This window comes from Chiloscyllium punctatum, chromosome 24 (assembly GCF_047496795.1).
Source record: "Chiloscyllium punctatum isolate Juve2018m chromosome 24, sChiPun1.3, whole genome shotgun sequence".
Classification (NCBI taxonomy): Eukaryota; Metazoa; Chordata; class Chondrichthyes; order Orectolobiformes; family Hemiscylliidae; genus Chiloscyllium; species Chiloscyllium punctatum.
Window position 1 is genome coordinate 49,875,191 of NC_092762.1, and position 11,960 is coordinate 49,887,150.

At 34.9% G+C, this 11,960-nt stretch overlaps 1 protein-coding gene across 2 annotated transcripts in view; it reads left to right on the forward strand.

Moving 5' to 3' along the window:
- The window catches only part of LOC140494531 (ELAV-like protein 1), a 40,160-nt gene extending 31,202 nt beyond the window's left edge, over positions 1–8,958 (forward strand). For both annotated transcript variants that reach the window (XM_072593803.1, XM_072593804.1), the window contains one exon: positions 284–8,958. In XM_072593803.1, coding sequence (XP_072449904.1) covers positions 284–611 — 328 coding nt within the window. In that variant the 3' untranslated portion in view covers positions 612–8,958. The remainder of the gene's footprint in view (positions 1–283) is intronic.
- The last annotated feature ends 3,002 nt before the right edge of the window (positions 8,959–11,960 follow it).

An 11,960-nucleotide genomic window follows, 5' to 3' on the forward strand; every position in this document is an offset into this window, starting at 1 on the left:
GTGTTGGAACACAGTCTAGGATTTGCAGTACCATAAAATGCTCTTAAATGAAGGATTTGTGCTGTGGGTGACCTGTTAATTCCTGTGTTTGTCTAGGTGGACCAACACTGCTTAAATCAAAGCTTAATGCCAGTAGTCTTCCCAATTCCCTGTATTGAAATTTTTATTACCCTTTTTGTTTTTAGCAAGCCAGGGTATGCAAATTCTTTTACTAATTTTCATTTGTTTTGTCCCTTTTGAAGCTTTTGACTTAAAAGTTAATTTTTTTTTGTTTGTTTGTTAGGTTTTCGCCGATGAGTGTTGACAATATGAGTAGTTTGTCAGGTGTGAACGTTGGTGGTCACAATCCATCTGGCTGGTGCATCTTCATCTACAACCTGGGCCAAGACGCAGATGAGGGAATCCTGTGGCAGATGTTTGGCCCATTCGGAGCCGTGACTAATGTCAAAGTTATACGTGATTTCAACACCAACAAATGCAAAGGGTTTGGCTTTGTAACCATGACAAACTATGAAGAGGCTGCCATGGCCATTGCTAGCCTGAATGGCTATCGCCTCGGAGACAAAGTTCTCCAGGTCTCCTTTAAAACCAGCAAGTCACACAAGGTGTAATTTAAAGCTTGTGCTCATTTGTAAGCATTTGATTAGAAATACACTGCTGAAAGGTAAATAAGTCCACTAGTGTAAAGCAACTCTTATTGTTGTGACAGAAGTGTTTTGTCTACCATTCTAGAAGAATAAGTGAAAAGGATTTTTTTATATTAGTAATCTGGGATGCAACTAATATGAAATGTTCAAATGTTTGATACATTTCCTTCCATGTTCCCCTCCTTTCTTCCTGAGCACCCAAAAAAGGAGGGTAAAATGCTGAACTATATTGTAGTTCTATGAATTTAAAATAATATCTCTTTAAGTTGCAATATTCATCCCATTATCAGTTGACTAATAACCAGCTCTTGGTTGATTCCTGCTTGCATTGGAAAAGCAATTTCATAAATGCGCTACTTGCTAGCATAGGTTTAATGCATTAATACTTTTTGAATTAAAATGCTGATTGTCCCTGTAAGATTAATATGTTGCATATTAAGTTCATCCAGACCTCAGAGCCATAGCTGTAATAAGTTTTCTGTAGATAAGTAAAAATGGCACCTTCTGTCCCTTTCTTATCATGACATGTGGAGGTAGATGCAAAGCAGTTCAATTTTAATTCCTGACATGAGTAGACCAGTGAATCATATTAATGAGATTTCTAGTGTCAGTACAAAAATTGAGCAGGTTTACTAGAACATTTGCCAAATCTTTGGGTGAAAGGAACGTTTTGGTTGGAAAGTGTAGTGTAGAATTATTCTGCTTGTAATATTATCTTGGAGGTTTAAACCTTTGAACATTTGTAAGTTTGTTGCACCCCACTTAGTGAACTCCATTTCTTTTTTTAAAAAAAAGTTTTTTTTTGTTTTTTGCATAATTGACATGCTAAGTTGGGATAATACGTCAGAATAGAAAGTACTTAAATGTTTTTCTCACACAGGTTAGCTGTCAACACAAAGCTTTGTTAAAATAGATTTAAAGAAGACTAATCTAAAAGTTTTTACAACTGCCTTTGAAATTAGTTAATGTTCTGTTATATAATTTCTTTTCATTTTGTTTCCTTTGTTTTGTTTGACTATTGATTTTACTTTTGCATTTATGATCATTAAATTTGTTTTGTTTTGCTCCAATTTTGTTTAGTTTTTGTTATTTTTCTGTTTTAAAATTAATTTGCTGTTTAGCGCTTCAAAATTTTGTTTTACAATTAAGGGTAGGGATTGAGGGGCCAGTGTGCAGACAGGCACCTGATCTTTAGGTACCCTACCAAAGAGTTTTACACCTTTTGCTGAAGTGGGCTTCACAGAGCATCTATTTTTATAAACAAACTTTTTACAGGCGTGCTAGCAGGGGATTTTGAGTGGAAAGTTTTGTATGCCAACTGATGAGCTTTTAAATAAATTAACCAGACTTGAACCTTCGGTAGACAGTTAGCTGTAGCTGACTTTTAAATCTTTGTCAGAATTTAATGCAGACACAAATCCACTGGTCCTGTTTGAATGAAGACAGGTTGCAAAAAGGAATGTGAAGTTGTATTGCATATGTTTAGCACATGGTTGCGAATAATGGTTGGAGAAACTAAGCTACTTCAACCCATGGTAATTGCGCAGTCAAACATAGTTTCAAATGTATATAGCAAAGGGAGCAGACACCAATTTATACCATTGCTTTAGACTTGTTTACCTTTGTGCCATACACACTGATATGTTGAACATCAAAATATGATTTTTGAATATTTTTGGAACATTTCAGTAAGTGAACGGTCAAGGCAAGTGAATGTTAGTCAACCTCTTTTTAGTTCCCAAATTCCCAGTACTCAAAACACCTGGAGGAAGAACTTTGAGAAAAACATAGTTGTTTTATAAAAAAATGAACACATTTTAATTTTTTAAAAGGTGTAGGAAAGCTAATTGCAGGTTTTGAGAGTTGAGCGTAGTTGCCAAATTTAGTCGAGACTGATCTAAGGTTTGCATTTCTTAGATGAAGTCCTTTTTCTTCTAACTTTGTCCAACTCATTAAGTTTCCAGTGCTAGATCTCATTTAGTCTTACTTCAGAAAGGAAAAAAAAGTAGATATTTCCAAATTTTCTTAAATGCCAATTACATGACAGTAGAAAATAGAAGTTTTCCACACAGTAAGTTATATTTGAGATATAATTTATACCTGAAACAATTAGGAATAGTCTGCTAGAGGAGGATAAAAACAGTTGGAATATGTGTGTGAGAGAGTGAGTAAATTTTTTAATGACAGTCTGACTTCTTAAATTTTGTTCAGAGATAATTGTTCATTTATAACCTGATTTCCTTATTCCACTACCTAAATTCCTTCTGTTATGCAACCACTCAGAACTTGTATGTAAGGAAACCCTGTTATGAAAAGATAATCTGGTTGATGGCATGTGTATTTGTTTGAGATTTTTTGCTAAAATCAGGTTTAGTGTGTATGAAAATTGATTTTTGCTCAGACTTTGTAGTACTCAGCAATATACCTCTTTGCCACAAATACATGTGACAAAAGTTGTTTTGGTATTTTGGGTGACTGAATGGAGAAAACTTGTGATATCTGAATTTTTTAAGCCCATTTCTAGGCCAATTTGTCTGTAGTAATGAGACAGTAATTCTACACATAACTGAAAGATCAACAAAACTAATTTTGTGACTTGAGGACTGATAGTGTATTTTTCAAACTAAAGAGTAACGTGCAGTTACTGCTTTGGCGCACATCATGACCATTGCTTTTCATTCTCCCATCTACACTTCAGAATACTGTACAACTGGATTCAAGTTGTGCTGATCTTAATCCATAATTTGTTCTTGCTGTCCACATATTTACAGCACAACATCTAGTTGATACAAATTGAATTTTGACTAATACCATGTTAGCTTGCACATTGTGTATAATACCAACTCTGCACTTTTTCCAAAATACAAACTGAAAACTCATTATAGTGAACAAATATCAGACCGTGCTGCAGCTAGTTGCATACATTGTATTTTTTTGTGCCCACAATTTCTTTTTTCTGGTGGGAAATTGGGAAACTTTATCCCAAAAGGACACACAATTATTTTCTTAATTTTAAGCAAAAAGCCAATTAATTTGATGAACCAGAGTTGCATTTCCTTCTAGCGATTCACAACAGATTAGTTGCCTTAATTTTAAAAATTTACAAATCACGATTATAATTTTGTTTGCAATTCCCATTAATTCCTGAATTGCAGGGATATCAGTGTCAGAACTTCTAATTTCTTACTATCCTAATTGATTATTCTGAAATTCCAAATAATTGTTTATAATGGTACTTCTTTATTCTGTGATAGATAATTTAAGTGTAGCTGTAAAGGATTTCTGTTCAGTTTAGAATGTTTTCGATATTTTTAATTTTAAAATACCATCCATCAGTGCTTGAGTTCTTAACAGTTCTTGTGAAGGCTGGACAACTGTGCAGATGAGATTAGTTTATCAACAAAATGGTTGCATTTAATACCATGTTCTTCTCCCTTCCCTTCCCTTCCCCATCTCCCATTTATACATCTTTTACCTAAACTAAGATTTTCAGTGCTTTTCTTCAGCTTAATTACTCAGTACTTCAAAACAAATTCCTAACCATATATTTATTTGTCTTTTTATTATTCCAACCATCTGACTCCTGCTGTCATTTGCTATCCCACTACCAGTACCATCGAACAATTTAGCATAATTCCAGTATGAATTTTATTTTCAACTGCAATACTTAGGCCAGGAGAGATGATGGGCTGTTATTTTTAGAGACATTGTCAGAAGAAGAGTGGTGTCTGAAATATTTTGGACTGTTTTTAAAAAGGAAATTTAAATGGTTCCTTTCTTCATTGGTTCTCACCGAATTGCTTTGTCCTTTTATTCATTCCTAAGATAGAGCTGTAAATATATTTTGAAGCGATCTGATTTTTCCAGTCAGTTTTCTACTTTGCAGTCATTCAATGGCCATTGCAACTGCCGAAGCCCCACTGTTTATTTTCCCCTGCAATTCTACTTTGGCATGAATAATTTTATGTTCTAACGCTTGAGCTCAGCCTTTAAAATGTTAATCAATTGAAGTGTAATCATAAAGGTTGGTTAGGAACAGCTGAATTATACCACTTGGAGTACGAGATTTGCATAGTGCTAACCAGGCTGTTTGATGGAAACTCTGGCAATCTAGTTTTGAAGTTAAAAATCACACAACGCCAGGCTATAGTCCAACAGGTTTATTTGAAAGTACAAGCTTTCAGAGCATTGCTCCTTTGTCAGGTAGCTAGTTTCCTAGTTTCAAACCACTGGATCTCTTATGATTCTTGCTTAGTTTGTAATGGGATATAAAATAACTGTACCAGAGCTGAGGAATTTTGGATTACACAATCAGATGCATTTTCCAGGACTTCAGTCTTTCTGAATTAGGCTGATTACTGCAAATGCATGTGCTTCCTTCGATTTTTTCACCCCTTAGCAGAATCTCCCTCTTATCACATCAAAAACAGAATGTTGTTTGTCATGTTGCGATTGCTTATGTTTTTCAAAAATATATTTAAAAACTATTTGTTGACTTCTGTGACGTACGTCAATTTTTTTTAGGAAAGGACAAGCTAAATCTCTGCAAATCTCAATTTCTATTTGACATGCAAATAGCACGATTTTCTTTTTAGTTCGCTGCAGGCTTAAGGTTATGGAAGTAAGCCTGTTTCCACTGTCATTATTTTAATTGGGGAAAGAAGCAAGTCAAGTAGAAAATTTTGTCTGGCATGTAGCAATTTTGATATTATCTATTGCAATTTAAACATCATGGACAAAATCTTTCAAGTTTAATTGCATCTGCAGTACATCCAATGTGGGATCATTTTCTACCTTCCGTATTTTATTCAGGGCTTAGACTAGCTTATGTTATTTACTTTTAGCAAGTTTAGGAAGTATAATTATGTAACTCCTTTACGTTTTAGGAAGCGACCATGAAGAGCTCAGTGAGTTTATCTAGTGAGTAGCAAAGACAAAAAAGTAGGGATGGCCACTGAATTTAATTCTGATCTGTGCTAAGCTAGCTGGTCTGAGTCAAATGGTTGCGTTACAGTTAGCTTCAGTGGTCTTGGTTTTGGGGAAATTAGTCACTGTAGCCATTTACGATCCTAATGCAAAAGTCCCTGCTGGAAGTGATGCTGAAAGAAGTTAGAATGTTTTTTGGCTCCAATGATCTCTCTTCTGAATTTTACTTTCCCTTTTACCCTACCATTGAAGTTGTTATAAATACTCCATAAGCAAGCTACTGGAGGACAAAAAGCATCACAACAGCAAGGCTTCATCTTCAGGGCAGAAGAAACAGAAAACTCTCAAAAAAGGGGTTGTTTCTGACCCAGTAGCTTTTTTTTTAGAGCAGTTAAATGTTGCTCAGTGCTCATCACTGGAAAGTAATGTGAATTATCTTTATTACTCCTGAAGAATTTAACCAGTCATTTGGGAACTTGCATTCTTTAGCATTTTGAGTAAAGGAATTTATATTAAGAGTAACCTTATTTTACAATAAATGTTACTTTTTATAATTCTTGCTCCATCTTAACTAGTGAATATATTTATTCCATGAAGTTTGACATAATTTGAGTGAAAACATACAAGGAAGAGCATACGCGTTTATTTCCACTACTCAAAAGGATTACGTGTTGTTGGTTTTTACCTCCCTATATAGGTGTCCATTAAACACTTGCAAAGGTGACCTTTCTAATAGTCTGTGGTCATTGTCCCACTCAGCACTGAACAAACTTTACTTATCAAGAGTTGCTATTCTAAGGCTGTTGTATAAAAACAAAAGTCACGATAATTGAAAGGCTATTAATTTGGGGACTTGCAAAAGGGGGACAGAAAGAGATTGTTTGGACAAAGTCATTTTCCCTGATCCTAAGATAAAATACTTAGATATTAGTCTGTCTGTATTCTTTGCAAGATTTTTGAAAAGAACAAGGCCAGTACATGTTAGACTCTGCATTCCAAACTAAGCAGGTACAATGGAGACAGGACCAGTGGATATCAAAAGCATACATTAGCTGAAATGGAAGCAGTGCTAGCAGAGCTGTGTAATATGAAAAAATAACCTCCAAAAAGAGAACAGTAAAGGCTTCATGTGTCATCTTAAATAACATTAAGAATGGAAATGGGACCAAGGATTAGTTATTAGCACCATCTTAAGAAACAACATGGCAAGTCAGAGATGTGCTAAGAGGTGAAGTATGCAGTTTCCTAATCAACTTATAAGATTGGCTGCAGCGCTGGGCCTTTCATTTATTTTGGTTGCCTCATTTTATTTAATTTTGTACTTTAAGTATTACTGTGACTAAAAGTTAAATATATTCACCTGTAGTGTCATCTGCAGAATACTTTCAGATTTGATGTTACACCTGGGTTCTGTTACCTGAAATATGCTTGTTTGGGTATTAATGGATATCTCTGCTTAATGTTGTAGTAAACTGTAGTAGACTTCATGCACTTGAAGCCAATACTGAGAGTCACAGAAATGCTGATTTTTTTTTAATTCAAGGCCTTTTTATTGCTGTGTGTAGTTTGTCTATGCACAACTACTTGAATTCAGATTTAAGGTACAAAGTATGAATGCTACAGCAATCTATCTTTATATGTTACTTGTATCTCCAACAAGTATGAATTGCTTTATAATAGTTGCAGTAGGTGCCCAATTTAGTTTGATTTAATTTTGAACTGCATTTAGCATGAAGGACCACATAAATATGAAACGTTTTTTATACATAGAGGAAATGAATAGCACTTTAAAAGAGTAGCTCTATAACAAATTTGAATATCTGTATTCCCCTTTAACTGTTGTCCAACCATGTGAAATGATGGCTCGGCAAAGCTGATTTGTAATTACATTCTACCAGACCTTTAAATTCCTGAAACGTATGGCAGTTATTTCAATTGGGAATGTATATTTTTACGGTCTGCTTATTGTTCTGCTTTACTACTGTTTTTATCAAATTGTTGACACTGAAGAATTATGGAGACACAGTGTAATGTAACTAATTGGATAAGAGGGTATTTTAGGATTTGTTGGAGAGGTGCATTTTTTTTTCAACTTAAGCACCAGAATTCAGAAAGTGAAACTTGTCAATATATAAATTTTAGTTAACTGCCAAACTTCTGTAAAAATGTGTATGATAGTCCACTGATTTAGTTTTTGAGTTGTACTATTATTTGTAGTTTTAGATTGAAACTATGCTTATAAGCAACTAACATAGTTTTCCTGTAAAAGCAGAAGATTGAGTGCTCTAATTTTTTTAATGAAAGGTATGATGGAGATAACTGAACAATACATTGACAATGTAAAAGTAAACATCAAGTCCTTTAAGTTTCTCCTTGAATTCTGAATGTATTGGTCTAGTTTAAATTAACCACATTAATTTTGTGCTTTGCCTTAAACAGTACATAGTGTGTGGGACTATATCACAAGTTCTGATGCATATATTGGCATGTGCAATAGGACGAGGAAGCATATGGGAGTTGAATTGTTCTGTTAATAGGCTGATTCAGATACATGTATAGTTGAGACAGTTTCTAATTTGGCTGCAAGTATTTTAGACCCAATGGATGCAAATGTCAATTTGCATTGTTTTTCAAGTTTTCCCTATACTTGAGCCATGTTACAAACTAGCCTGAAAGACTGTCATATAAATAAGGCTAAAGTAAGAAAGGATTACTTTGAATCTTCTTAACACTTTGAAATGGAACAAATGTTCACACTGAATTTCCTGTTCCTTGGTAAAGTTTGGAAAAAAAAGCTGAGATGGACAGTATAAGCAGTTTAGGACATTGCATAACAAATTGCCCTAATGTACATAACATGAGACATGACATGACCGCCACTACAAGTTAAAGTACCTTCCATTTAATAATGATGCTAACTTGAATATTCAGCACCACACGTACTGAAAAATTGAGTGATTTAGGCGAAACTCCAAGAAACATGGAGAATCTAATATTCCAAGGATTGGAAAATATGGTTCAGTGCGGAGATTAAAGATTGTCTGGAATAACAGAGAAATCAGTCATCAGTTTTGAGATCTAGCCACAATGAAGGGATGGGTGTAATGAATTTAAAAGTTGTATGTTGCTTTTTTTTTGAAGAGTTAAGTATTGCATGGCAGCTAGTAGGAATTATTTTTCATTAATGCAGTACAAGATATAGTTCTTGGCAAGGTAGATGTGCCTGGGCTTAATGTGTACTGACAGTTGGTGGATGTAAATGTTTATATACTGTTGCTTTATTTTAGTTTGCTACAAAGCCAGAAGGCTATTTAAGTTATTAAACATTTTTGTACTTAATTTATTTTCTCACCAATATTAAATTATGTTTGATTCTGTTTTAAAAGATGAGTCTGACTGAACTCTTGATTTGTTTTATCACATGGTTTCCAAAGCCAAGTAGTATTCTTTTTTTAAAAAAGATTTTAAAAACAAGTTGTGTATCGCATGACAGCCTTGACTTGCCTAAAACCATTCAACTCGAGGGTTTAAAATAGAAAGCATTTCTAAATGTTCTTAAGATTTACTATTGGTCAACGTGAGCTTCACTGTAAGACCAAATTGGTGGAGTGAAACGTCAGTGCATGACTTTATCAATTGATCATATTTGCACTAATGCCACAATAATTACCAGTGGCTCAAAACAGATTTTATTGGTTATGGAATGTATGCTTATGATTAACCATAACACCTCTGACCGTAAATATTCTTTTAAACACATTGGTGTTTTCCTCTGCTATTATTAGTCTGTGTAGTTTAAGTACAGCAAACAGTGAAAAAAATGCTGAATTTTAATTAGGAATTAAGTCCATATCGTATGATCATTTCACTGATTCCCAATCACCAAAGGAATTGCTAAATCTTAGTTGCCATGTAGAATATTGCTTCCTCGATTTACAAATTGTTTTCTTCTTCAACTTGAGCATTTAAATGGCAGCATTTATTTAACTGAGGCAAGCAAGCATAAATCTGACTGCAGTAGCAGATGCTTTATTTCAATCAATGTCGTGTTTTCAGTCATGGTTTCATCAATATTTCATATTGCAAAACTGGTTTACACTGATTTTACAGCAATTCTTTCTGCCTGTTCTTTAGTGTGACTTTATATTTCAGAGAAATGCCATCAGCATTTCTAACTTCCAAAGTTTGGATATGTCTTTTGTATATGAATCCACTCTATTGCTGGTTGAAAATGTGCTTATCCCTTTAGAGTTTTATGGTAAAGAAGTTAAAATGACTTAGATCAACCATGCAATGTTCTTTTCGCACAAACTAATGCACCATGGTAATTTGTCCATAGTTTCCTTTGGTGCTTAATAAAGCATTTTAAAAATTATGTTCTTCCTAGCAATTTCAATGCATGGATTGAATTTTGTTTGAGCTTTGTAGGAACTTTACTTGGTTCTGCCTTGAACATGGTGTAAAGCCTCACTGATCGTGATCAATGCCTTAACCACTTTTGATCTGAAACTCTGACAGAATTTGAAGAATATTGGACAATGCCTGACTTCAGTCACTTCACATTTATAACTACATTAGGACTAATTCATTTTGCTGCACAGTCTAATTGTTGTCCTTTTGTATTCCCTGTTGCATAGGATAAGAAGTCATTTAAATGAGAATTGTTTTACTGCAGTCCCCTCTGCACTAAAGGTGAATCTTCATTAATAATATCAGTGTTGCTAGATCTTGGTGACTGGGGAATGAGGGGAAGTTCAAATGGAGATGCCAGATTACAGTGCCTCTGAGTCATTTGTTCTATAGATCCTTACTGTGTAATAAGTATTTAGTTCCAGTTATTTTATATTTAGTAGAAAGTGTTCCTGAAGTAGACACCTGAACCTCTGAGTTAGGTGATTCCAAGAGTCCATAATAATTTGAAGGGAATCTCCATCTGGCAATGAAAACAGGTCTGCAGTGATTCTGATGCAGTGTTTGCGTTTATTGCAGAAACTCCCTTCAGTCTCCTCCTCCTAGCTTGGAAATGGCCAATGTTGGCTTAGAATAAAGTGTTCACTGGGTTCCTACTACTTTGTACCTTCTCTCCAGCAGTTGAAAGTTATTCTAAGAGCAATGTGATGTTTTTACATTGCACTACAATTTTAATTTATTATCAGGAGAACTGTACAAACTATTTGGTAAAATTGGTATCTTAATCTTGGAGTTTAAGCAATAAGAAATCTTGTGTCTTCTAACATTGTGCATCATGTATACCATGAGATGGCCTTGTGAAAACAATTAGCAACCAAAGATCATATTGACATCTCAAAATTAGTGTATTTGGCTGTCTTTGCTCACCAGTTTTAACCAAGTAGTTCTACTGTCTATCTGGTATCTAATTTGACCCTTCCACATTTTTTTGATTGCTTATATTAAGTAATCAAGTAGTTGTTTCAAGGCACATGTACACGGTCACGTTAGCAGAGGATAGGGTAATATTTATATGGTGATGACTATCAATGCAAGGTTTGCGAAGGTTTGTAGCTCAGGTTGAGGTTTAGGGTGTAGGTTTGCTCGCTGAGCTGTAGGTTTGATATCCAGACGTTTCATTACCTGGCTAGGTAACATCATCAGTGGCGACCTCCAAGTGAAGCGAAGCTGTTGTCTCCTGCTTTCTATTTATATCTTTCTCCTGATGGGGTTCCTGAGATTTGTGGTGATGTCATTTCCTGTTCATTTTCTGAGGGGTTGATAGATGGCATCTAGACTTGTGTTTGTTAATGGCGTTGTGGTTGGAGTGCCAGGCCTCTAGGAATTCTCTGGCATGTCTTTGCTTAGCCTGTCCCAGGATAGATGTGTTGCTCCAGTCGAAATGGTAGGTTTTTTTCATCCGTGAGGGTCGTGCGGGAGACCCTCTCTCCCTCGTAGCCCTACACACAGATGAAAAAAAACACCATTTCGACTGGGACAACACTGCTTAGCCTGTCCCAGAAGGCTGACCCATGGATAATGAATGTGTGTCCTAGATCAAAATTTCGTATAAACACCCATTGGCTTCAGTTATGATTTTGTGTCAGTGTTTAAGTGACCGTATTAGTTGAATTTGTGGGAACAAATGCTAGTTTCTCACTGCCTTGCCAACCACAACCACCCAGGCTATAGCTCAAACAAAACTTAATCATCCTGAGCAATCAATACAGATGATATAAAAGACATCTAGGACTGTAATATTTTTTTTGTCATAAACACTGGTATTCTAAGGTGATCATGTTTTAAATTTGAGTTACAGCAAATGTTTAGGAAACCAAATGTGAAATTCCATAATTCAGTTAACCTGTGTGTATCTGAATTTAACTGAACAGATTTTTGTTTTCTAATTAAAATTTGTCCAATATTGTAGCAACAATC